Source organism: Lolium rigidum, chromosome 6 (assembly GCF_022539505.1).
Source record: "Lolium rigidum isolate FL_2022 chromosome 6, APGP_CSIRO_Lrig_0.1, whole genome shotgun sequence".
In the NCBI taxonomy this organism is placed as follows: Eukaryota; Viridiplantae; Streptophyta; class Magnoliopsida; order Poales; family Poaceae; genus Lolium; species Lolium rigidum.
The window spans coordinates 92,343,277-92,367,409 of record NC_061513.1 but is presented as its reverse complement, the minus strand read 5'-3'; the positions used below and the strand labels follow the sequence as shown (position 1 = coordinate 92,367,409).

The 24,133-nt window shown below is 46.7% G+C and overlaps 1 protein-coding gene across 1 annotated transcript; it reads left to right on the top strand.

Annotated features, from left to right (window-relative positions):
- The first annotated feature begins 412 nt into the window (after nt 1-412).
- LOC124666234 lies at nt 413-3,121 on the top strand. The gene is made up of 2 exons (XM_047203583.1): nt 413-1,227; nt 3,075-3,121. The coding sequence occupies exon 1, from the start codon at nt 428-430 to the stop codon at nt 1,151-1,153; it is 726 nt and encodes a 241-aa protein (XP_047059539.1). The 5' UTR covers nt 413-427; the 3' UTR covers nt 1,154-1,227; nt 3,075-3,121.
- The last annotated feature ends 21,012 nt before the right edge of the window (nt 3,122-24,133 follow it).

The window sequence follows — 24,133 nt, the reverse complement described above, 5'->3', positions numbered from 1 at the left end:
GTACATTACGCTTGCTGGTACAGCCCCGTGTAGTCCTGTGAAGGTTCAGACTTAAGAGTCACCTGAATCTCAGTTACTTGACATGTATACACCCGGTTCACATTGTGGCTCAAACCTCTTCGTGTGCAGTTGTGCACATTATTTCTCTTTCGTACAATCAGGCCAGTGTTTTCGTTGATCGATGATGATAGATACGGACCAACACACCTTCCTACTTCCTCCCAGATCAGTATTCCAAGACCTGCAATTCTACGGAGTAAAGAGCTGTCCAGCACTGCCAGAAGAGTAGGCTAGTTGCGCACCATGGGCATCGCCTGAAGAATACACTAATCGACTGGAACTAGTATTCGATCTGTCCTTATTATGAAACTCCTGATTCCTTCCTCAACTACCGATTCACAACCTAATCCACAAATCTCCAAAATCGATGGGCGACGCCGCCGCCAACGGCCGGAATCGAGGTCGGCTGGCCTCGATTCTCCTCGCCCGGCAACCACGCTTCACCGACAGCAGCAACGATACCACGGCCACAGCCAAATCCAAAGATGGCTACACCATGGCGGTCTCCTTCTGGATTGCCGACCCACCCCAATTGTCTCTCTTCTCCATCCACTGCTCCAAGCCCCCTGGTTCGCGGCACACAATGTACCCCGATTTCTTAGCTTTGCCACAGGTGGTCGGCGCGGACGGCCCTTTCGTCCTTCTCCGCGCCGGCTTCTACGCCGGCGCCGGCAGTCGCGAATATTTTCTGTACAATGCCGCCGGTGACGCTCCCCCGTCGCTCGAGCGGATTCCTACTCCCGACGAGTTTGGCTCTGATGGTGATGATCTGCGCGGGGTCAGGGAGTTTGGCATCCTCGGTCACGGGGGCCACTATCTCGTGGCCGCTCTCCGTGATGCACCGTCGTCATCGGACGACGACTATCAGCTTCGAATCTACTCGTCGGAGAGAAAATCATGGAGCACTAGGACGCTGCAGAATCCATGTCCCGGGGTCGATAGGGTTATAGCCGACAAGGTGATCACGCTTGGACAAGGTGGCTTACTAGGGTGGGTTGATTTGTCGCACGGTTGTGTGCGACTTGATTCGTCTTCAAGATCCCGATCCCACTGGTGGTGGTGGTGGTTTAAGTTTCTTCATCCCGATGCCTGAGCTGTTGCCTGGAAACAGGTACAAAGAAAAATATCCCATTCCCCCCACCAAAAAGATGAAGAAACACCCTTTAGGCCCAGTTCGGTGCCAGTGTTTTGCCTCAGGTTTGGGCCGGTTTTGAAGTGTAATTTTCGGGCTCAATTAAAACACCTCAAAACACGTCAAAACACTTGTGGCCTGTTCGGTAGGCCGGTTTTGGGCCGGTGAGGCCCGAGAAAACCCTCCAATACCCGTCGGGTTGGCGTGGAAGAAAAACGCCTCACCCCCCTCGCGTTTTCCCCTGGCGGCGCAGGTTAAGATCGAGCTGAGTTCTTTGCCGTCCATGGCGATGGGGACGACCCGGCAACGATCGGGCGAGGCAGCTCGGAGACTGCATGTTCAAGGCGCAGAGGCCATGGCCGGCCAACACCCTCCCCCTCACGGACGCCGACGTCCTCAGGGCCATAAGAACCGCCGGCAAGCGTGTCCGGGCGCCGCAGCTGGCCGCATCTCCGCCCGACCTTCCTCGTCCTCCTTGTACCTCATTTCAGCATGACCTCCTCCGATGGCAGCAGCAGCAGCAGCTACTGCGGGGCCCATTTCTTGTGAGGAGGCAGAGAGGTTGGCCTGCGCGTCCTCGCACAGGAGAGCGACCTGGACATTCTGGAGGAGATCCTCCAGTCCCAGCTCGACGAAGACGTCCTACATCAGTCATCACGGCGCCCTGCAAAAGTTTGCTTTTTCCTTCCACTGCAAAATTGCTTGGAGGTGGTAATATCATGATTAAATCTGGGTCTTTTTTTCAGGTTTGTATGGCAGCAGGCATGGGGATCTAACGCTCGTTGTTCAGAAACTAGAATTGTATCTTGGTGTGTTATGTAATATGTGCTAGCTAAAAATCTGTTCTCAAATTGTGTGGAGACAACATATGCTTGAAGCTTAACTTGATAGCTAGCGATCGACATTGCCCTCTGATATTAACTTTATTAACCAAAGTTACTCGTTTCTCAATAGGAATTATGGTAAAAGAAGGTTCATTTTTCCCCCTCAAATACTCAAATCCCAAATCGGATCCAGCATTTAGACATCGACAAGTACAATTTGCAGTACGTAGTGTTGCGCAGTTAGCTGTGTATAAAGTGTAGATTCTGAAGTTTAGCTGCAAAAATGCTCCAAGTCCCTCACAGAAAAGGACTCTGATAGTTCTAACTTTTTTTTTAATCACTGGAGCTAGTTATGCATTTTGCTTTCTTCTACTGTGAAATGTGAGTCGTGTATTTACTTACAAGTTACATTCTAGAGTTACTAGACAGCAAGAATCCCCTCTCAAAAAAAAAAAAAAGACAGCAAGAATCCAGTTCAGATTTTAGAGATTGAACCTCTTTCTCTTTTTGCAGTACTAATTGCAGATTACTGCTCCAGCATGTTGGGAAGATGCAGAGTATTCTGATCCCTTCTGCTCAGCTCAATGACATTTCTTGGTGAAAAATCCGATAATATATTGCTTCTTTGTGCTCAGAATGATGGGAAGATGATAAACTATTTTTGTAATAAGTCTGATAATTTATTGCTCCGAAAAGTGGATTATGAGATGTGAGGCCATGAGCTAACTGTACCAATTATTGAATTTCTATCTATTCAGTGTAATTATTTAATTTCTATCTATTCTAATGTGCTAAAAAAGTCGGATTTTTATTTGTAATGCAAGTCTAGTATAAACTGTTAAAAAAGATTGATTTTTTATCAATTTCCGTTGAATACACTTGAATACACTAATTTATAAAAACCAGTGTTCCAAACAAGTGTTTTGACAAGTGTTTTAGGTGAAAGGGGTTTTGTAGTGTTTTAGGTAGTGTTTTGGGTGGTTGGTGTTTTCACCCAAAACACTTCTCAAAACACTCCTCAAAACACAGAAAAACACTGGCACCAAATGAGGCCTTAGTGGAGGAACCACCCCGCTCAGCAAGCTGGTTTCGGGATCTCGCATGCATCAATGGCGTGCTCAAGTTTATTGAGATGGAGAATCCTGCTCCTCCTGAAAACAAGGATGATATTATCTCTGATTCAGACTTGATCATGTGGCTTAAGCGCAAAGCTGTGGATAGGAATTCCGAGCAGCACCTGTCCTCCTTTAGGAATGAGTGGAGGGCTGTGACATGGAGTAGGGAAGTTTCGCCGCCATCGGCTAACTTTTGGCGGCAGACATGCGCTACTCCTGTTGCTAAGATAAAGGGTAGCGAACAGTTGTTGATGATGCTCATAAAGGACACCCAACAGCTTGTGACATTCAATTTCATTTTCGTTCGCAACTGCTATCTCAATCTAGGATCAATCGATTGGACAATATTCAAAGTAGACAAGTTGTCACTATCTGTCGTTGATGCCCTAGTCGAAAACAAAATAACAAATTATTAGTTTCTGAGGAAACTTGGGAGCCAACAGAATACTGTGATTGAGGGTACCAATAGCAAAACCTATCAAGATTATTTTTATCATGCATTGAATATAAACAAGTATAAGAAAATAGAGGTAAATCTGAGCCCATTTCTGTCAGTTTCGTCAGCTAGAAACTAGGATCATTGCGAGCCTTGTGCCATTCAGATCGATCCCTTTCTCTCGTGTGTGTTGGAGCGGTTAGAACTGACACTACTCCGTAGTACATTTCACAGAATAGATTATTCAGTTCTGCAATTTCCACGACTGATTTGTTTGTTTTAACCACGATTGATTTGGTTGATCGATCGACTGGGTGGGGATTAGATCCAGCCACGTGAGTTTCAGCCATAGGGCTACATGTATCATATTACACAACGTATTTTGGAGTCTCTAAAGGAAGGAATAGGGCAAATTATAAAGAAATCGGTTTAATGTGTACCGAATCCGATCCTTATTTTGATTTCTTCCTCAACTACCGATTCACGACCGAAATCTCCAGAATCGATGGGCGACGCCGCCGCGAACATCCCGAATCGAGGTCGGCTGGCCTCGATTCTCCTCGCCCGGCAACCACGCTTCACAGACAGCACCAATGATAGCACGGCCACAGCCAAATCCAAAGATGGCTACACCATGGCGGTCTCCTTCTGGATTGCCGACCCACCCCAATTGTCAATCTTCTCCATCCACTGCTTCAAGCCCCCTGGTTCGCGACACACCATGTACCCCGATTTCTTAGCTTTGCCACAGGCGGTCGGCGCGGACGGCCCATTCGTCCTTCTCCGCGCCGGCTTCTACGCCGGCGCCGGCAGTCGCGAATATTTTCTGTACAATGCCGCCGGTGACGCTCCCCCATCGCTCGAGCGGATTCCTACTCCCGACGAGTTTGGCTCCGATGGTGATGATCTGCGCGGGGTCAGGGAGTTTGGCATCCTCGGCCACGGGGGCCACTATCTCGTGGCCGCTCTCCGTGATGCACCGTCGTCATTGGACGACTATCAGCTTCGAATCTACTTGTCGGAGAGAAAATCATGGAGCACTAGGACGCTGCAGAATCGATGTCCTGGGGTCGACAGGGTTTTAGCCGACAAGGTGATCACGCTTGGACAAGGTGGCTTACTAGGGTGGGTTGATTTGTCGCACGGTCTGCTGGTGTGCGACTTGCTTCGTCTTCAAGATCCCGATCCCACTGGTGGTGTTGGTGTAAGCTTCTTCATCCCGATGCCTGAGCCGTTGCCTGGAAACAGGTACAAAGAAAAATATCCCATTCCCCCCACCAAAAAGATGAAGAAACACCCTTTAGTGGAGGAACCACCCCGCTCAGCAAGCTGGTTTCGGGATCTCGCATGCGTCAATGGCGTGCTCAAGTTTATTGAGATGGAGAATCCTGCTCCTCCTGAAAACAAGGATAATATTATCTCTGATTCAGACTTGATCATGTGGCTTAAACGCAAAGCTGTGGATAGGAATTCCGAGCAGCACCTGTCCTCCTTTAGGAATGAGTGGAGGGTTGTGACATGGAGTAGGGAAGTTTCGCCGTCATCGGCTAACTTTTGGCGGGAGACATGCGCTACTCCTGTTGCTAAGATAAAGGGTAGCCAACAGTTGTTGATGCTAATAAAGGACACCCAACAGCCTGTGACATTCAGGGACCTCTACTCAGCATTCCCCATCCTGAGCCCTGCTGATAATGATCACGATATTCTTTATCTCAAATCTCTGGAGGAACCCAGTCATCGGGATGGATGGGTGGCTGCTGTTGACATAGGAAAGAAGGTACTGAAAGAAATTGCACTGTATTATCTTCCGGGTGATTGGTATTACAGCCATAGGTTTAACCCTGAACATCCGTTCCGTGCATGTACATTGTCCAGCCATATGGATATTACTCCAGGTACCTGCTCTTATCGTTCTCATGCCTATGCAATGTTTCTTGCAATCCTTATATTCTTATTAGTTATCTTCTTGTGACTACTTTGTTTGCCTGTGTGCTTATTTGCTGCTTCCCTAAAAAAGTCAGGATTGGTGTTGCTTATGAATTCAGTGGTTTCTGTAGGCATTCAAGTCTCAGCGTTTCGCGAGATCACAGAGCCTAGCAGCTCTGTAGATCAGCCAAGCAACATCTCAGCTAGTGGTTTGAAGGAACCGAGCTCACCAAGGAGCAAATTCCAAAGGCAAGTTTCTTTTCTCCATGTAAACTCTCTTCTTCTTCTATATGATCCGATTTAAGATCTGTTCATTATATAATCAGCTAGCTATTTGCTAATTATTTTTACCTGATGTTGCCCCTAATTGATTTTCCTATGGCACATACACAGGCTATAGCAACTTACCAACATAAGTGGCAGCAGCTTAGGGCATCTCCAGCAGACCGACCCAAATCGGCGACCCAAACAGTTCATTTATGTCCGTTTGGGTCGGCCCGTGGATAGAATACATCCCGCGGTCCGTCCAGCCCGGACAGTACGCGCAGCGGCGCGACCCATTCGGTCTGGTGTTGGCCAAATCTTGCATATCATCTTTACATATTGGGAGATTTGTTTGAAGCAAATTAATAGAACTCGAATAAAAACATAGTAGAAGACTGATACGTCTCCGACGTATCGATAATTTCTTATGTTCTATGCCATATTATTGATGATACCTACATGTTTTATGCACACTTTATGTCATATTCGTGCATTTTCTGGAACTAACCTATTAACAAGATGCCGAAGTGCCAGTTCCTATTTTCTCGCTGTTTTTGGTTTCAGAAATCCTAGTAACGAAATATTCTCGGAATTGGACGAAACGAAGACCCAGGGGCCTATTTTTCCACGGAGCTTCCAGAAGACCGAAGAACACACGAAGTGGGGCCACGAGGTGGCCAAACCATAGGGCGGCGCGGCCCAGGTCTTGGCCGCGCCGACCTGTGGTGTGGGCCCCTCGTCTGGCCCCCGACTCTGCCCTTCCGCCTACTTAAAGCCTCCGTCGCGAAACCCCCGATGCGAAAAACCACGATACGGAAAACCTTACTGAGACGCCGCCGCCGCCGATCCCATCTCGGGGGATTACGGAGATCTCCTCCGGCACCCTGCCGGAGAGGGGATTCATCTCCCGGAGGACTCTACACCGCCATGGTCGCCTCCGGAGTGATGAGTGAGTAGTTCACCCCTGGACTATGGGTCCATAGCAGTAGCTAGATGGTTGTCTTCTCCTCATTGTGCTTCATTGTTGGATCTTGTGACCTGCCTAACATGATCAAGATCATCTATCTGTAATTCTATATGTTGTGTTTGTCGGGATCCGATGGATAGAGAATACCATGTCATGTTAATTATCAAGTTATTACACATGTGTTGTTTATGATCTTGCATGCTCTCCGTTACTAGTAGAGGCTCCGGCCAAGTTTTTACTTTTAACTCCAAGAGGGAGTACTTATGCTCGATAGTGGGTTCATGCCTGCATTGACACCGGGACGAGTGACAGAAAGTTCTAAGGTTGTGTTGTGTTGTTGCCACTAGGGATAAAACATTGGCGCTATGTCCGAGGATGTAGTTGTTGATTACATTACGCACCATACTTAATGCAATTGTCTGTTGCTTTGCAACTTAATACTAGAGGGGGTTCGGATGATAACTCGAAGGTGGACTTTTTAGGCATAGATGCGGTTGGATGGCGGTCTATGTACTTTGTCGTAATGCCCAATTAAATCTCACTATACTTATCATGTCATGTATGTGCATTGTTATGCCCTCTCTATTTGTCAATTGCCCGACCGTAATTTGTTCACCCAACATGCTTTTATCTTATGGGAGAGACACCTCTAGTGAGCTGTGGACCCCGGTCCATTCTTTTAATATTGAAATACAAATCTCGTCGCAATACTTGTTTTATCTGTTTTCTCTGCAAACAATCATCTTCCACACAATACGGTTAATCCTTTGTTACGGCAAGCCGGTGAGATTGACAACCTCACCGTTTCGTTGGGGCAAAGTACTTTGGTTGTGTTGTGCAGGTTCCACGTTGGCGCCGGAATCTCCGGTGTTGCGCCGCACTACATCCCGCCGCCATCAACCTTCAACGTGCTTCTTGACTCCTACTGGTTCGATTAAACCTTGGTTTCTTACCGAGGAAACTTGCCGCTGTGCGCATCACACCTTCCTCTTGGGGTTCCCAACGGACGTGTCAACTACACGCATCAAGCAAATTTCCGGCGCCGTTGTCGGGGAGATCAAGACACGCCTGCAAGGGGAGTCTCCACTTCTCAATCTCTTTACTTTGTTTTTGTCTTGCTTTATTTTATTTACTACTTTGTTTGCTGCACTTATATCAAAACACAAAAAAATTAGTTGCTAGCTTTACTTTATTTACTGTCTTGTTTGCCATATCAAAAACACAAAAAAATTAGTTTACTTGCATTTACTTTATCTAGTTTGCTTTATTGTCTTGCACTCTATATTAAAAATACAAAAAAAAAATATTTAGTTACTTTTGTTACCATGTCTAGCTCTGAACCTGTTACTTCTTCACCTGAAGAATTAGTCTTCACTTTTAAACAAGGGTATGAGGAGAGTTTTAAGGATGCTTGGTCTAGAATTTTTACTTCTTATCGTGAAACTGAACCTCAAATGACTCTAAGTTTGCTCCTTAGTAATTTTTATTTTGGTCTTATGGTTCGCTATAGATATGCTTTGGATACTTTAGTGGGAGGAGATTTACTCCATTGCAATGGGGATCAAGCTTTTAATGCCATAAAGAAGTTGGTTGCGTCACATGATTCAGCTAATAATTTTGATTCAGCCCTTATCAGCATTCATAATAGATTAAACACTCTTGAGACAAGTGCATCTCGCTTAAATGAAAATTATGGATACATTCGTAACCGTCTTGATCAAGTTTTAGTGAACTCCGAACTTTCATTGTGGGATCCCTGCTTGTTAAAATTGTTATCGGTGATCGAACTCTTCATGCCTACTGTGATATTATGTATGAATTTTGCCTTATGCCTGAAAGCATTTATAAATCTTTGAAACTTTGGGGAGTCGATGAAGGAGAAGAAGAAATAACTCTCATTGATAACTCTATTATAATTCCTAAGGGAGTAGCTGCAGGTGTGCATACAACCATACTTGGAAGAACAATATCCATTGATTATCTTGTTATTGAAACAGGAAAAATCATACTCGGGAGATCCCTGTTGAAACTATTGGGAGCAGTCATTGATGTGGGAGAAGGCACTCTGAAATTCACCTCTATACCAGGGGGAAATCATATATTTCTGTGGTGACCCTGCATACCACTGCATGTTGTAGTATGCCAGTCGTTGATATAACATTCGCGAAGTACCATTCCGCAAATATTACATCCCTCAGAGTAGTACAACAGAACATAGCAGGGTCCATAACTCATTCACATATTATTACAATCATCATACACAAGTCGTCTCGGAGCTCCTCTTGGGTTCCGAGAGGATAACTCCCGGGTTCGAGGCGAACCCAACTTAACTTACAATACCATTGTCTCATTAAACTAAACATTTATTTAAACGAGCAGACTAAATAGTAAGAGTTCGCGCTGCTCGGCTACTACTCCTCCTCCGATATCCTTAGGCTTGTTCTCCTCCGGAAGCCTCTCCGGATCCATAGACTATGATGTAGTCTACGCCTTCCACTCCTCCCGAGAGGTCCGGTTCCTCGTAGCCGATGATCTCGGCTCCATCATGGTTGTCGTTGTCCTCCTCCGGATGGTTCGGACAATCTAAGCATGGGGTTTAAGAGTGGTATGAGTACGAGCGTACTCAACAAGTTCATTATAGATAAGAGGTGTTTAATGCACTAGCTACGATATTAGACCAGAAAGTCTAATACCAATGCAAGTTTTGATAAACATTTCTTCAATAGATTGCTTTTATTTCAAAGAGCTATGTCCGTCAGCCTTCACCGGTTTACTAGAACTTCATGGAGCTTTCCCGTCCACACTTCCTTCGGTGTGAGGCCCGGTATAAGGTCTAGCCAATCATGTTCCTCCGCTACCTCGAACACCCACCCTTTGTTGCATACCCCGACCCTGGGTCCTCGTCGGTCCTCTTATACCACTTAAGGATGGACCCCGACCACGACAACAGTTTGGGACTCGTTAACCAAACTCCTTCGCCGGTAGTCGCAACCCATCATAGACCGCAATACCGTGGGGACTTAAGGCTTCCCCAGCCCACCGCTTGCACTTCGAGCGACAAGTGTCTACGGACTATGCCGTGGGGACTTAAGGCTTCCCCAGCCTACGGCCTTGCCACCGACAGATACAAGTGTCTACGGTAAAGATCATCCGTTGATGAACGAGAGGTGGAAACACTTTTGACTACTCCGTCCCACTCCGGATCTTATGGTTAACACGGATATTACGGCACAAGAATCACTGTCGACATTTGTTGTTTAATCCTAGATGGATACAAGCCCGTGCAATGGAACCTCCACCATATCAACACAATCCATGGTTCCATTGCCCACCACTTAGTCATATTCATAGTTATGAAAGTAGTGGTTTTGATTTTTGTGCAATAGTGATAACCATAATACTTTGCAAGTAATTTGATAGAAATACTCAAATGACATGAGCAAGTGATGAACTTGCCTGAACACTGCAAAGTTCTGCAGGTGGAAGGTATGGACTGACCCTTGTCCTCTTGTTCTGAAAAAATAGCATCATTGTCCGATAAGGGCAATGGTTAAAGAAGCAATTATGCATGATTCCATTTTTAGGGTTTGTTCCCCCCTTCCGATGTCGTTAATATTTCATGTAAGAGGTTAATACTAAGAATGATTTGGGGATACTTGATTTAGGGTAAAATGCAACCTTGAAATGTTGTCAAGGTGTTTTTGAAGTCCAAATGCATTAATGGACTTATTTTCATTATTGAAAATAATACTCCCTCCGTTCCTTTCTATAATGCCTATTGTTTTTTCACTTTTGTTTCAGAATATAAGAGTAAAGCTATGATTTTTTGCAAAGAACCCCTTCCACCGATTTATTCCCGTCAAGAAAATCTGGAAACGAATCTGTTCCCATCCAGAAAATCTGGAAACCAATCTATTCCTGTCCAGAAAATGTGGAAACCAATCAATTCCCGTCCAGAAAATGTGGAAACCAATCTGATTATGGAAAGAATAGCGGGAGAAAGGGAGTACATGACGCGATCGGTTATGGAAATAGGATTATTTTCTGAGATCTGATTTCAGTTTCCTATTTTGTCTCTAACATCGCTAGGGGGTTTTGTGTCAAAAAATGGCTTGCGCTAATTTCCGTGTCAAAATACAATAGGCACTATAGAAAGGAACGGAGGGAGTATGTGTGATTTAAATTATTATTTAAATCATCAAATTAAGATTCATTCTTAATTGTCTTCAAAATTTCTCTTTGACATTTTATTTAATTAGAGAATTTTATGCTGATCTATTTTCATAATTTTAATTATTTTTTTAGAGCTATTCAACATTTCTTACAAAATTTCAAAGTTTCTGTATTTCTTGGAATTAGGAAATGACCTAAATGCCCTTGGGCCCCACTGTCGGGGTGGCCCAACGGGTTAGGTCGCACCCGAGCCACCCTTTGGGCTCGGTCGGCCCATTTGTTCTCTCCCCTCTCCTCGCGCGAAACCCTAATTCCCCTCTTTCTCTCGCGACACCGTGGTCGCCTCGCCGTCGCCGGATTATTCCGACCGCCACCGGCCGTTCCCGCCGGCGAAATCGGACGCGATCGAACGGCCGCACGACGGCGCATCGATTGGTCCGCGCCGATCTGCGTTTCGCCGCTTCCTCGTCGCGCCCCCTTCGCCTCTGCTCGTCTACCGTGGAGTTCCGCGGCGATTCGTCGCCGCCGACGTCCCTGGCGTCACGGCGCTGCCGTGGGTTCGCCCCTGTGGCCGCGAACTGCCGTGGCACCACCATGGCCCGGCTTGGCCAGGCGCCGCCGTGCTCCGGCGCGTGCCGCCGTAGCCGCCATGGCCGAGCTCTGCTCTTCCTTTCCCTGGTGAGTACCCGTAGCTTCCTTCTCTCCCTCTCTGCTCTGCTTCCTTTTCTCCTCATCTACGTTGTCTTGCTCAGCTCTCGGCCTGCATCTCCATGTTGAGATGCTTGCCGTGACCATCTTGGCTGCTGCTGTGTTGTTCTTGCTCAATTGCTCACTGTGGCGATTCATGGATTAGTGCTTATGAGCATGCTGTGGTGCCCTGTGTAGTTTAGTAGCTCCTGCTGTTGCTCGATGCTCTGCTGTGCTTAGCTTACTGCTGTGCTTGGCTTACTGCTGTGTTTAATCTTGTCCCTGGCTTGTTTGTGGTGGTAATTCTTGTATATTAACAAGTGCCAGTGTGTTGACTGCCAAAACCCACCGGCGGGCAGCGGCCTTGTCAACACCGTAGAGCCGGGAAGAGCCTAGAGCTGCGGCTGGCTGAGACCCCTCCGAGCGACGGCCCGCAATGCTCTTCTGGTCACACGCGGCGATGCGAAGTGCAAGGGCGTGCCACCGACCTATACCGGTCGGGAAGGTGATGGGGATGCCTCGCTTAGTTTCCTGCAGGGGCATACATGTAAACATTAAATACGAGCCTCGATCGGCTCTCAGGTTATCCTGTGAATCGGCTCAAAGAGCTGATCCACCCATGATTCGTACGGGGTGCACGAATACTTGGTGGTCCTGCTTGATCAAGATGAAGCTAATGAGATCTACGACGATTTAGGGTTTTCACCGCATAATCGGATCATCCTACTCCGGAGTTGGGCCTCGCGGCCACGCACGGTGCTCGTAAGCCGATCCTAAACAAGGCCTAAAAACCAACATGAAGTTGATCCTCGGAACATCCCGTTTAGGACTTGCGAACGCCACCCTACGTGCCACCTGGATCCTCCCCCTTTGTAAGGCCTAACTATTGCGAGATATTAAACTAATCCTTGTAGAACAAGGAGCAATCACAACGGATCAGATCTACTAAATAATGATCAAGCGGGGTGCCGCCCCACACTGAGATAGGCGTGAGGGCGGCTAGATATGCAAGGGTTGCACTACGTAAGCATGCTTAAACGAAGAACAATGCTAACCCTAACACATCTAATGATAACTACGTTGCTCGCCATCAAAAGCGCTTCGGTACGAGCAACGCATGAACAACGTGGGGCTTGTCTTGCCTAGATCGCAAGATGCGATCTAGGCGGCATGTCGCTACCCGATAGAAACCCTCGAGACGAAGGAGTTGGCGATGCGCCGAGATTGGTTTGTTTTGGGGTTGAACGTGAGTTGTTGTTTATTCCATAAACCCTAGATACATATTTATAGTCCAGCGGACTTTCTAATGCGGGCGTGCACCAAACCGTGCACGAGTAAGAATCTACCTCTAAACTAAGATACGATCTAATATGTTACAGATACACGGGCAATTAAGCCCACCTTGGTGTAAAAGGCCGATCCACATACTTCTTCTATATATATATTTCTTCACATCCATCTTGATCGCGGCCCACCTCTGACTTGGTCAAATTCCGGTGATAACACATGCCCCCTGGTTTTGGAAATACCATTTCCAAAATCATCATGCTCTTCTCTCGTCGGGTCATGTCGTGGCATCACCGTTGCGGTATCTCTTGTCTCTTCATATTTTGCAGTGAGGAGCCATGATGCCGATAATGAGGGCAGCGAGGATTAGTAACATGGCATCAGTGGTATACAAACAATCGGCTCTCCTTGAGCAATCGGTTCTTTATTAAAAACCCCTCTTTTATTACTGAAGAAGCGTTTCCAGCCAGCCGTTTTGCCGATAGTCAAAGTCACACGATCTTTTTAAAAAGGAACCGATGGCGCCGCATCGGTCTCTCTCATAAACGCACCGGGTAACGTTGAGCTAGCCATCCTTCCAAACGGTAACCCGCGACCTCCATCTGCAAAGACAGAGTCGAGATCCCCAAATCGTCGCACTGAGCGGTTCCAATCCACCACCCCTACACAGATCTCGACCGCGCGGCTTCCAATTTCTTCAACGCATCTCATGGCGGAATCAGCTAACACCGCTACCACGGTTTCCGGACTGGAGGTAATCCTCAACCTCCTCTCGCCGTTTGACTTTGACACGGGATTAATGCAAACACCTGAATTAATGCTTCGCTCCGCCACTAATTTAGGTTTCAGACATTCTTGTGCCACATCCTTCTCTCGCAAATTCGATGTGCCTCAGTCCTCGTTCTTCTGAAAGCCCTGCCCTGTTAATCTCATGCGAAGCTAACAGAATCCCCTTTGTGAGCCAAAACCTAGATCCGACTTCCTGGGCCGACTGCCTGCGAGCCTGGCCCAATCCCCCTGAAGGTTGGGTGGCATGGTACAGTAGGGTATCAAAATCCCACTATGCCACTTGGGAAACCACAGGAATAGCCGATGCCCTGTCATTATCGCTGTCTCCTCTTGAGAAGAATGAGAACATCTTGAAAACCATCGGCTACTTCGGTCCGACGCACTGAAGCTGTTTCATGTTTGGTCATGGTCCTATGACTCCGACCCTGTCTGGATGTGGCCATGATCACGGGGCTAGACATTGCATCTCCCGGCCCTTACGCATTCAAGCTGCCAAAGGTCCCTTTCACTCTCTCCTCTAAAAGAGTGTACCAACTGGGGTGCCTATCTCAATCGTTATATGAAAACCAAAGGCCCTGTGACAGAGAGGGAGCACACAGCCTTCTTGAATTTCTGGTTGGAGCACTTCATATTCTGTGGTCCGTCACTTGCTCCTACCAAGAATTACCTCTCCCCGGCCTATGAACTCGCTAAAGGCACCCAACTTGGTCTAGGCAAGCTATTCCTTGGAGAGATTTATCAATCCCTTCAAGCGATGTCTCGTCAAACTGTTCACTCGCAAGACGATTAAAGCCGGCGGCCCCCGGTGGTTCATTCAATTGTGGGCCCAACTATACTTCCAAAGCCAAATCCCGAGACTTCCCATCGCTGACCAACCGCACCTTTCCGGATGAAAATGGCAAGGAAATTCGATGCACCAGCTACGGCCAAGCCCCGTATGGTCTCCCGGGTAGCAGATTGATCCCCAAGGAAGCAAGCGAGGGTGGTTTAAGATTTTCTTCCGGGGTTTAGACAACCCCCTGTTCCACCCTTATACCGAATCGGCAAATTTTGAAAACCCCGTCTCTTTCCGATTGGACGACTTTGCCGATGACGCCGGCACACAGCACTTGTACTCCCTCATGATTCGTCCTTGCTTTCTCCCCGTTGGCATGAGCACCTCGAACCGGATCATCAAGCCCGGTTATGAGTGTTATCAACCGAGTAGTAGCGGCTCGGCAGCTTGGTCTCGGACAGGTGCCTCCACACTTCTTCCTACACCACCGACAGCAAGTAGAGCTGAACCGCTCGACATCCTCACCGCCCAAAGGTGCTATACCTTCTTTGATGCTTTGGCCATACCAGTTCCCCACGACCTCCGTTTCTCCTTCACCACCGATGGTTTTGAAACTTGGTGGTCTATGTGGAAGACCCACGTCTTCAGGAGGGCACTAGGACCGCAGCTGAAGGAGCTTGACGCCGAATATGATCCCCCTGCCGACCAGGTACCGTCACTTAAGTATTTCTTGTAACTGCCTTATGGTGATTGTCCGTGAACTGACTCTTTTCTCCTGGCAGCAACAAGATGGCCCAGCTCCTACACAAGCCGACGGTTCCCCTTTCGTCTTTCTTCCTCCGGCACCAGTGGTTCTCTTCTGCCAGAACTCGCCTCCCCTGAAGAAAGTTATAATGCAGAGCCAGCCGATTTCACCGAAATCGGCTTCCAAGAGTAAAGCATCTTCGGGGCCCGTTGCCCCCGAGCCTCGACTCGAGCGAGGACGGCGGTGAGGAAGGTAGCGGCCGGGAAAACCCCGAAGCGTAAAGCTCGCGTCCCGGAAAGCTTGCGTGTAAGTTGGTTCGAGACCCATGCGGCGCTCGTCCGCTTTTTCAAAGAATTTGGTCATGACGCGCTTGTATCCTTTCCTACAGGCCTCCACCGAAGGATCCTCCGGCGGAGCCGAAGAAACCAGCCGGGGAGAATCGAGCTCGGATGATTCCGAGAGGTCCACTACCCGGAGTCGGACGGCTTCGCCGCGCCGGCTTCCAAGAAAAGGTCGATCACCGGAACCCCTGCTCCTCAGGCCCCGACCAGATCAGGGTTACGTACGAAGCACCGCTGTGTCAAAAGGGCTCGTAAGAACCCACCAACCTCTTCATCAAGCCAGGAGGTCTCAAATGTAATTATCTTTGTGGTCACGCTTTCATGTTGTCCCGTTATCATTTGGATCGGCTAATCACTTCCTCTTGTAGGCCGCCGAAACTTCTAGCGGGGATGTTGAGGAGGTACCGAGGCCGTCCGCTACCCTGGATCTAGCTGCCCCGACGCCGCCGGCCGCACGAGTGGTTGATCCAACCGAGTCCCCAGAAAAGTCGATCGTTACTGCGTCGGCTGCTCCTTCTCCCTTGGGAGAGGTATGTCTCTCCTCTTTGGTTCCATCAGTTCCTCGTTACCTGCTAAACTCACTGTGTTTGCCTTAACAGGGTTGTGATCTCTCGAGCTTGCTTACGTTCGACCTAGCATCCATCGATCCCATTCCTTCCAAGGCAAGTGGGGAGCCGGATATCAGCACGGTCCGTGGCCAGCTCCAGCGCCTCAAGGACTTGCTCTCTACCTCTATTGAGGCTCGATTGAGAATCCCGAAGAAGTCAAAGGCATCCTCGAGGATATCCATCCTCATCTCCCTATGACCCTGCAAGTGAAGCTTTGGCCCGCTGTCACCCCGTCGGTCTTTAAGTCACGGGTGCAATCAGCTCGCCAAAGGATTACTCTTCGCCACTCCCAACTTCCGCTGAGAGCCGACATTGCCGAGAAGTGCCGACGGCTCAATGAGAAGAAGGCTGCTCCGGACGCCAAGACGGATACTTCGCCACCCGCACCGAACTCGAGACCTTGCACAAGGAGCTGGAGGACCTTGAAGAGAGGGTAAGGGTGACCAAACGGCTCATCCAAAACAAGGAGGCCCTTGTTGCCCGCTCCGAAGAAGAAGCAAAAGGTCTCACGGCCCGATCCGAAGACCGATCCGGCTGAAATCCGTTCCCCGAGCAATCAGCCTGGTGACGGGCAAAGACGCGGATGACGAGGCTGAGATCGCCGAGGCGGAACGCATCCGTGTTGATGCCATCATCGCCCTCGGTGTGTTTCTTCGCAGGGCCTTCATAGACGAGATGATTTTGCTTCTCAGTAGGGCCTTGATGTGTTAATCGCTACGTTTGCAACGTTTTGCTTCTCTCCTTTCTGTTTGTTTTTTTTTTACTGGCCGATTTTACACCGGCTATCATTTACCATCTGTCTGGTGTGGTGACCATATGCCTCCCTCGAGCCGAATCTGTCTGGTAACTACAGATATCGGCTTTGCGTTACGCCAAGGCGGCTGTACTCGCACGTCAGCTCCGTTGGGATTCGTGTAGCCGACGTGGTCGCTGTTCGTTAGATCGCCGTTGGACCCAAGCAAACCGTGTGGTGAACATAATCTTAGCCGGCTCGCTGGGTCAAAGCCCTCTCATGAAGGTATCGTAGTTCCCCTCGTGTAAATCTGGAGCACTAGGCTCCGTCGGGAGGACGAGCAATGTGTTCGCATCAGCCGAAGTCTCGCCATCGGCTTTCCTCTCGCTTGGTAGACGGGACTCGGGATGGCAACTCTCCTTGATGAGTCCCGAGAGCTGGTCCCGACGGCGAGTACCGGTGGCTCATGATCTCCTGGATCACGCGCGGAGCGACACGCTCCAACACGTTGACCAAGTTCTCGAGTGGCGGTGTAGCGAGTGAGCCACCGTGTAGTTGATCTCCCGCCGCGGACCCACGGTGCGTTCCTCCGACGGGGTAGAGAGGTCTATCCCATCGAGCGCACCTTGCGGTGAGAACCCCTTCCATCTGATGCCATGGGAACGGGTTCTCTGAAAAGAGCCGATGAGGTCGGCTTCGAGGGTGGCCTTGATCTCGTTGTATTGCTTCTTGAGGTCGTCAGGCAGATCCTCGTAGGTGACTGGCGTGCCGTCCGCCATCTCAGACGTAGATGGCGATGTGGTTGATGTAGACGATTGTCCCACCGGGCGTGCCAGAATGTGTTGACTGCCAAAACCCACCGGCGGGCAGCGGCCTTGTCAACACCGTAGAGCCGGGAAGAGCCTAGAGCTGCGGCTGGCTGAGACCCCTCCGAGCGACGGCCCGCAATGCTCTTCTCGGTCACACGTGGCGATGCGAAGTGCAGGGCGTGCCACCTGACCTATACCTGGTCGGGAAGGTGATGGGGATGCCTCGCTTAGTTTCTCCGCGGGGCATACATGTAAACATTAAATACGAGCCTCGATCGGCTCTCGGGTTATCCCGTGAATCGGCTCAAAGAGCCGATCCACCCATGATTCGTACGGGGTGCACGAATACTTGGTGGTCCTGCTTGATCAAGATGAAGCTAATGAGATCTACGACGATTTAGGGTTTTCACCGCATAATCGGATCATCCTACTCCGGAGTTGGGCCTCGCGGCCACGCACGGTGCTCGTAAGCCGATCCTAAACAAGGCCTAAAAACCAACATGAAGTTGATCCTCGGAACATCCCGTTTAGGACTTGCGAACGCCACCCTACGTGCCACCTGGATCCCCCCCCTTTGTAAGGCCTAACTATTGCAGATATTAAACTAATCCTTGTAGAACAAGGAGCAATCGCAACGGATCAGATCTACTAAATAATGATCAAGCGGGGTGCCGCCCCCACACCTGAGATAGGCGTGAGGGCGGCTAGATATGCAAGGGTTGCACTACGTAAGCATGCTTAAACGAAGAACAATGCTAACCCTAACACATCTAATGATAACTACGTTGCTCGCCATCAAAAGCGCTTCGATACGAGCAACGCATGAACAACGTGAGGCTTGTGCTGCCTAGATCGCAAGATGCGATCTAGGCGACATGTCGCTTACCCGATAGAAACCCTCGAGACGAAGGAGTTGGCGATGCGCCGAGATTGGTTTGTTTTGGGGTTGAACGTGAGTTGTTGTTTATTCCATAAACCCTAGATACATATTTATAGTCCAAGCGGACTTTCTAATGCGAGCGTGCACCAAACCGTGCACGAGTAAGATTCTACCTCTAAACTAAGATACGATCTAATATGTTACAGATACACGGGCAATTAAGCCCACCTTGGTGTAAAAGGCCGATCCACATACTTCTTCTATATATATATTTCTTCACATCCATCTTGATCGCGGCCCACCTCTGACTTGGTCAAATTCTGGTGATAACACAGTGCCTCTGAGCTAGTTCCTTTGGTTCAGATTCATTATTATGCTCCATTGAGCTGTACTGTTGGCTTAGCAGTGTGATTTAGTGATGGATTTACATGTGCTTTTCTTGTATATTGTGATCCTTTGGTTCATCAAGCCTTTGATGTGCTTCCGGATACAATTATAAAGCCTCGATGCCCTTATCCGGGATGCAATTGTTCAGCTTATTTAATTATCTCGTTCATGTGTTAATTACTTGGAATGAGTTCTAGCATGCAGTAGCATGCTCTAGCAAGCTTCCGGTGATCATATGATCACCGCTTGCTTGTAAAAGCTGCTCTTTGTGGTCTATGGCTCACTCGTTGCTCACTCGTGTCGTGTGTGTATCACACAGGCTTAACTCGGTGTGTATTGTTGTTGGCTTAAGCAATCGCTGTTGCTTGCACCGATCCATTGGATCACCGCAAAGCCCCGGTGCTTTGATTTATTTGCTTTGTTCACTTATCCGTGTTGCCTGAATTTTTTCTCGAAGTGGATAAGTGATGTGAGCTGCTCTGCAGCTTGTGATCATCTAATTAATTGTGTTAGGGCTAGATGGATGCCAACCTTCGGCTGTGTACCCTAGCCCTTTATCGAGTCCAATTGGATAATGAGGTATAGGTTCTTGTACTCGGTTTAGGGTTGAGGTGGCCCCGGCAAGCACTCGTGTTGTCTGTCCCGGTGGCTCCCCTATCCGTGATTTGCTATGGCTTGTGTTGGCTGACTCGGAATTGAATAATTGTTCACCGGCTTTATCCAGTCTTGGACTTCCAGTGACCTTTTGGTGTTGACAAAATATATAGACAGTGTAATTGTCTATAATCCGATGGCTTAGCTAGCCGTAGGTGCTTAGTGAGTGGTTTAGGCTAGCTATGGTTTCATTCTTGGCTCGGATTCCTCTAGTTATGCATGGATTTGCATAACCGTTGTTCCCATAGGATGTTTACCTAGTGGTCTTACCCATCTATGCTTGCACCAAATGGCCTGGTAGCCAGATGATGATACACACAGGGTATTCTACCCTTCTGTGCTTCAGTGATGCATTGTATGCTTAATTATGAGCAAGATATGATCTTGCTCAGGATTTTGTGTGGTATACCTCACTCCAGCTCCTAGATTGTTTGTTGGTGTAGAGGATTGCTTCTGGGTTGCTCTTGTGATTGATTTACTTGCCCTGCTCCTCCTGGTGATCTTGTTTTGATTCAATGGTGAGATTGAGCAAATGGAACAAGACTCGGTCGTTCCCCTTGTTCAAGCTGTTCTTGGTGTTCTTGGTAACTTACCCTTCAGCTTCGTCGATGGATGAGCAATTGACTAGGGTTTGAGCACCGAAAAGGTTATATATGTTGCTGCTATACTCTCCCCGGTCGACAACTTGGCTCGGTCACTTTGGTGACTCACTGATGCTGTGTGTGTGTTGTGCCACATGCACAAGCAGTGCCTGGTGTTGAGCATGCACACCTGATGTGTGTGCTGCTTGTGTGTCTGTGTGAACCAGATCCTGTGAACTTGGCTTTGGAGAGGATCAGCTCGGCAGACTTGATATTATCCTCTATTTCCATTCTTTTTTTAACCTGGCATAATTTGTTCTTCTTTGTGATTTTGTGCAGGGATCATCCATTGAGCAAAATGGACAAAGACTTCATCAAATACAAGATCAAATGAGGATGACCTTGTAGAATTTAGACTAGGACTATTAACTTGTAATTTTTCTTTATTTTCCTTTCTTCTATTCTGCCCATTTGTGTAATGTGTTGTATTATTCTTTTATTTCACTTATGAATATTGTAATGACATTGTAATGTGTGTGATGATCAATAAAGCTCAAAGTTTTCTCTAATGAGCTTTACTTTAGTATAATTGTTCATCTTATTTATTATTGATCATTTACTTAATGAATTTCCTCAATTGAATTATTTAAGTAATTATTTAATGTTTGAATTTAAAATTCAAATTCAACCTTGGTTTGAATTCAACCATGTCATATCATTTGGAATTCAATCAAGCAAACTCTCCTCTCTCATCTCAAAACCCTAAACTAGTGAAGTGAGAAACAAGTTTGTCGCACTCTCAAAACCCTAACCCCGTAAGGTGTCGAGAGAGAAACTTGTCCCCCTTCGATGCAGTTTTTGTTTAAAAGCGCGAAATTTCCCGTAATTTACTATGCAATGCACATCCCTTTCTAAAATCTACCCCTCGATCGTCTCTAAACCTGGGACATTACAATTTCCTAAACCAAAGGGAAAGAAAAAAAATAAGAAAGGTAAGGGTAAAGCCCAAGGTAAGGTTGACACACCACCCTTCGATAATACTTGAGTTACACTTTCTGCGCCTAGCTGAAAGGCGTTAAAGAAAAGCGCTTATGGGAGACAACCCATGTTTTTACTCCAGTATTTTTGTTTTATATTTGTGTCTTGGAAGTTGTTTACTACTGTAGCAACCTCTCCTTATCTTAGTTTTGAGTTTTTTTGTGCCAAGTAAAGTCTTTGATAGAAAAGTAAGTACTAGATTTGGATTACTGCGCAGTTACAGATTTCTTTGCTGTCACGAATCTGGGTCTATCTCCCTGTAGGTAGCTCAGAAAATTACACCAATTTACGAGCATGATCCTCGGATATGTACGCAACTTTCATTCAATTTGAGCATTTTCGTTTGAGCAAATCTGGTGGCCTAATAAAATCCATCTTTACGGATCGTTCGTTTTGACAGATTCTGTCTTTTATTTCGCATTGCCTCTTTTGCTATGTTGGATGAATTTCTTTGATCCACTAATGTCCAAGTAGCTTTATGCAATGTCCAGAAGTGTTAAGAATGATTGTGTCACCTCTGAACATGTGAATTTTTATTATGCACTAACCCTCTAATGAGTTGTTTCGAGTTTGGTGTGGAGGAAGTTTTCAAGGATCAAGAGAGGAGTATGATGCAATATGATCAAGGAGAGTGAAAGCTCTAAGCTTGGGGATGCCCCGGTGGTTCACCCCTGCATATATTAAGAAGACTCAAGCGTCTAAGCTTGGGGATGCCCAAGGCATCCCCTTCTTCATCGACAACATTATCGGGTTCCTCCCCGAAACTATATTTTTATTCCATCACATCTTATGTACTTTGCTTGGAGCGTCGGTTTGTTTTTGTTTTTTTGTTTTGTTTGAATAAAATGGATCCTAGCATTCACTTTATGGGAGAGAGACACGCTCCGCTGTTGCATATGGACAAATATGTCCTTAGGCTCTACTCATAGTATTCATGGCGAAGTTTCTTCTTCGTTAAATTGTTATATGGTTGGAATTGGAAAATGCTACATGTAGTAACTCTAAAATGTCTTGGATAATTTGATACTTGGAAATTGTTGTGCTCATGTTTAAGCTTTTGCATCATATACTTTGCACCCATTAATGAAGAAATACTTAGAGCTTGCTAATTTGGTTTGCATATTTGGTTTCTCTAGAGTCTAGATAACATCTAGTATTGAGTTTTGAACAACAAGGAAGACGGTATGGAGTCTTATAATGTTTACCATATGTCTTTTATGTGAGTTTCTGTTGTACCGTTCATCCTTGTGTTTGTTTCAAATAACCTTGCTAGCCTAAACCTTGTATCGAGAGGGAATACTTCTCATGCATCCAAAATCCTTGAGCCAACCACTATGCCATTTGTGTCCACCATACCTACCTACTACATGGTATTTATCCGCCATTCCAAAGTAAATTGCTTGAGTGCTACCTTTAAAATTCCATCATTCACCTTTGCAATATATAGCTCATGGGACAAATAGCTTAAAAACTATTGTGGTATTGAATATGTACTTATGCACTTTATCTCTTATTAAGTTGCTTGTTGAGCGATAACCATGTTTCGGGGACGCCATCAACTATTCTTTGTTGGATATCATGTGAGTTGCTATGCATGTCCGTCTTGTCTGAAGTAAGAGAGATCTACCACCTTCATGGTTGGAGCATGCATATTGTTAGAGAAGAACTTTGGGCCGCTAACTAAAGCCAAGATTCATGGTGGAAGTTTCAGTTTGGACACATATCCTCAATCTCATATGAGAATAATAATTGTTGCCACATGCTTATGCATTAAAGAGGAGTCCATTATCTGTTGTCCATGTTGTCCCGGTATGGATGTCTAAGTTGAGAATAATCAAAAGCGAGAAATCCAAAATGCGAGCTTTCTCCTTAGACCTTTGTACGAGCGGCATGGAGGTACCCCATTGTGACACTTGGTCAAAACATGTGCATTGCAAAGATCCGGTAGTCCAAGTTAATTAGGACAAGGTGCGGGCACTATTAGTATACTATGCATGAGACTTGCAACTTGTAAGATATAATGTACATAACTCATATGCTTTATTACTACCGTTGACAAAATTGTTTCATGTTTTCAAAATAAAAGCTCTAGCACAAATATAGCAATCGATGCTTTCCTCTTTGAAGGACCATTCTTTTTACTTTTATGTTGAGTCAGTTCACCTATTTCTCTCCACCTCAAGAAGCAAACACTTGTGTGAACTGTGCATTGATTCCTACATACTTGCATATTGTACTTGTTATATTACTCTATGTTGACAACTATCCATGAGATATACATGTTACAAGTTGAAAGCAACCGCTGAAACTTAATCTTCCTTTGTGTTGCTTCAATACCTTTACTTTGATTTATTGCTTTATGAGTTAACTCTTATGCAAGACTTATTAATACTTGTCTTGAAGTACTATTCATGAAAAGTCTTTGCTATATGATTTACTTGTTTACTCATGTCATTACCATTGTTTTGATCGCAGCATCCACTACATATGTTTACAAATAGTATGATCAAGGTTATGATGGCATATCACTTCAGAAATTATCTTTGTTATCGTTTTACTCGCTCGGGACGAGCAGAACTAAGCTTGGGATGCTTGATACGTCTCCGACGTATCGATAATTTCTTATGTTCTATGCCATATTATTGATGATACCTACATGTTTTATGCACACTTTATGTCATATTCGTGCATTTTCTCGGAACTAACCTATTAACAAGATGCCGAAGTGCCGGTTCCGTTTTCTCGCTGTTTTTGGTTTCAGAAATCCTAGTAACGAAATATTCTCGGAATTGGACGAAACGAAGACCCAGGGGCCTATTTTTCCACGGAGCTTCCAGAAGACCGAAGAACACACGAAGTGGGGCCACGAGGTGGCCAAACCATAGGGAGGCGCGGCCCAGGTCTTGGCCGCGCCGACCTGTG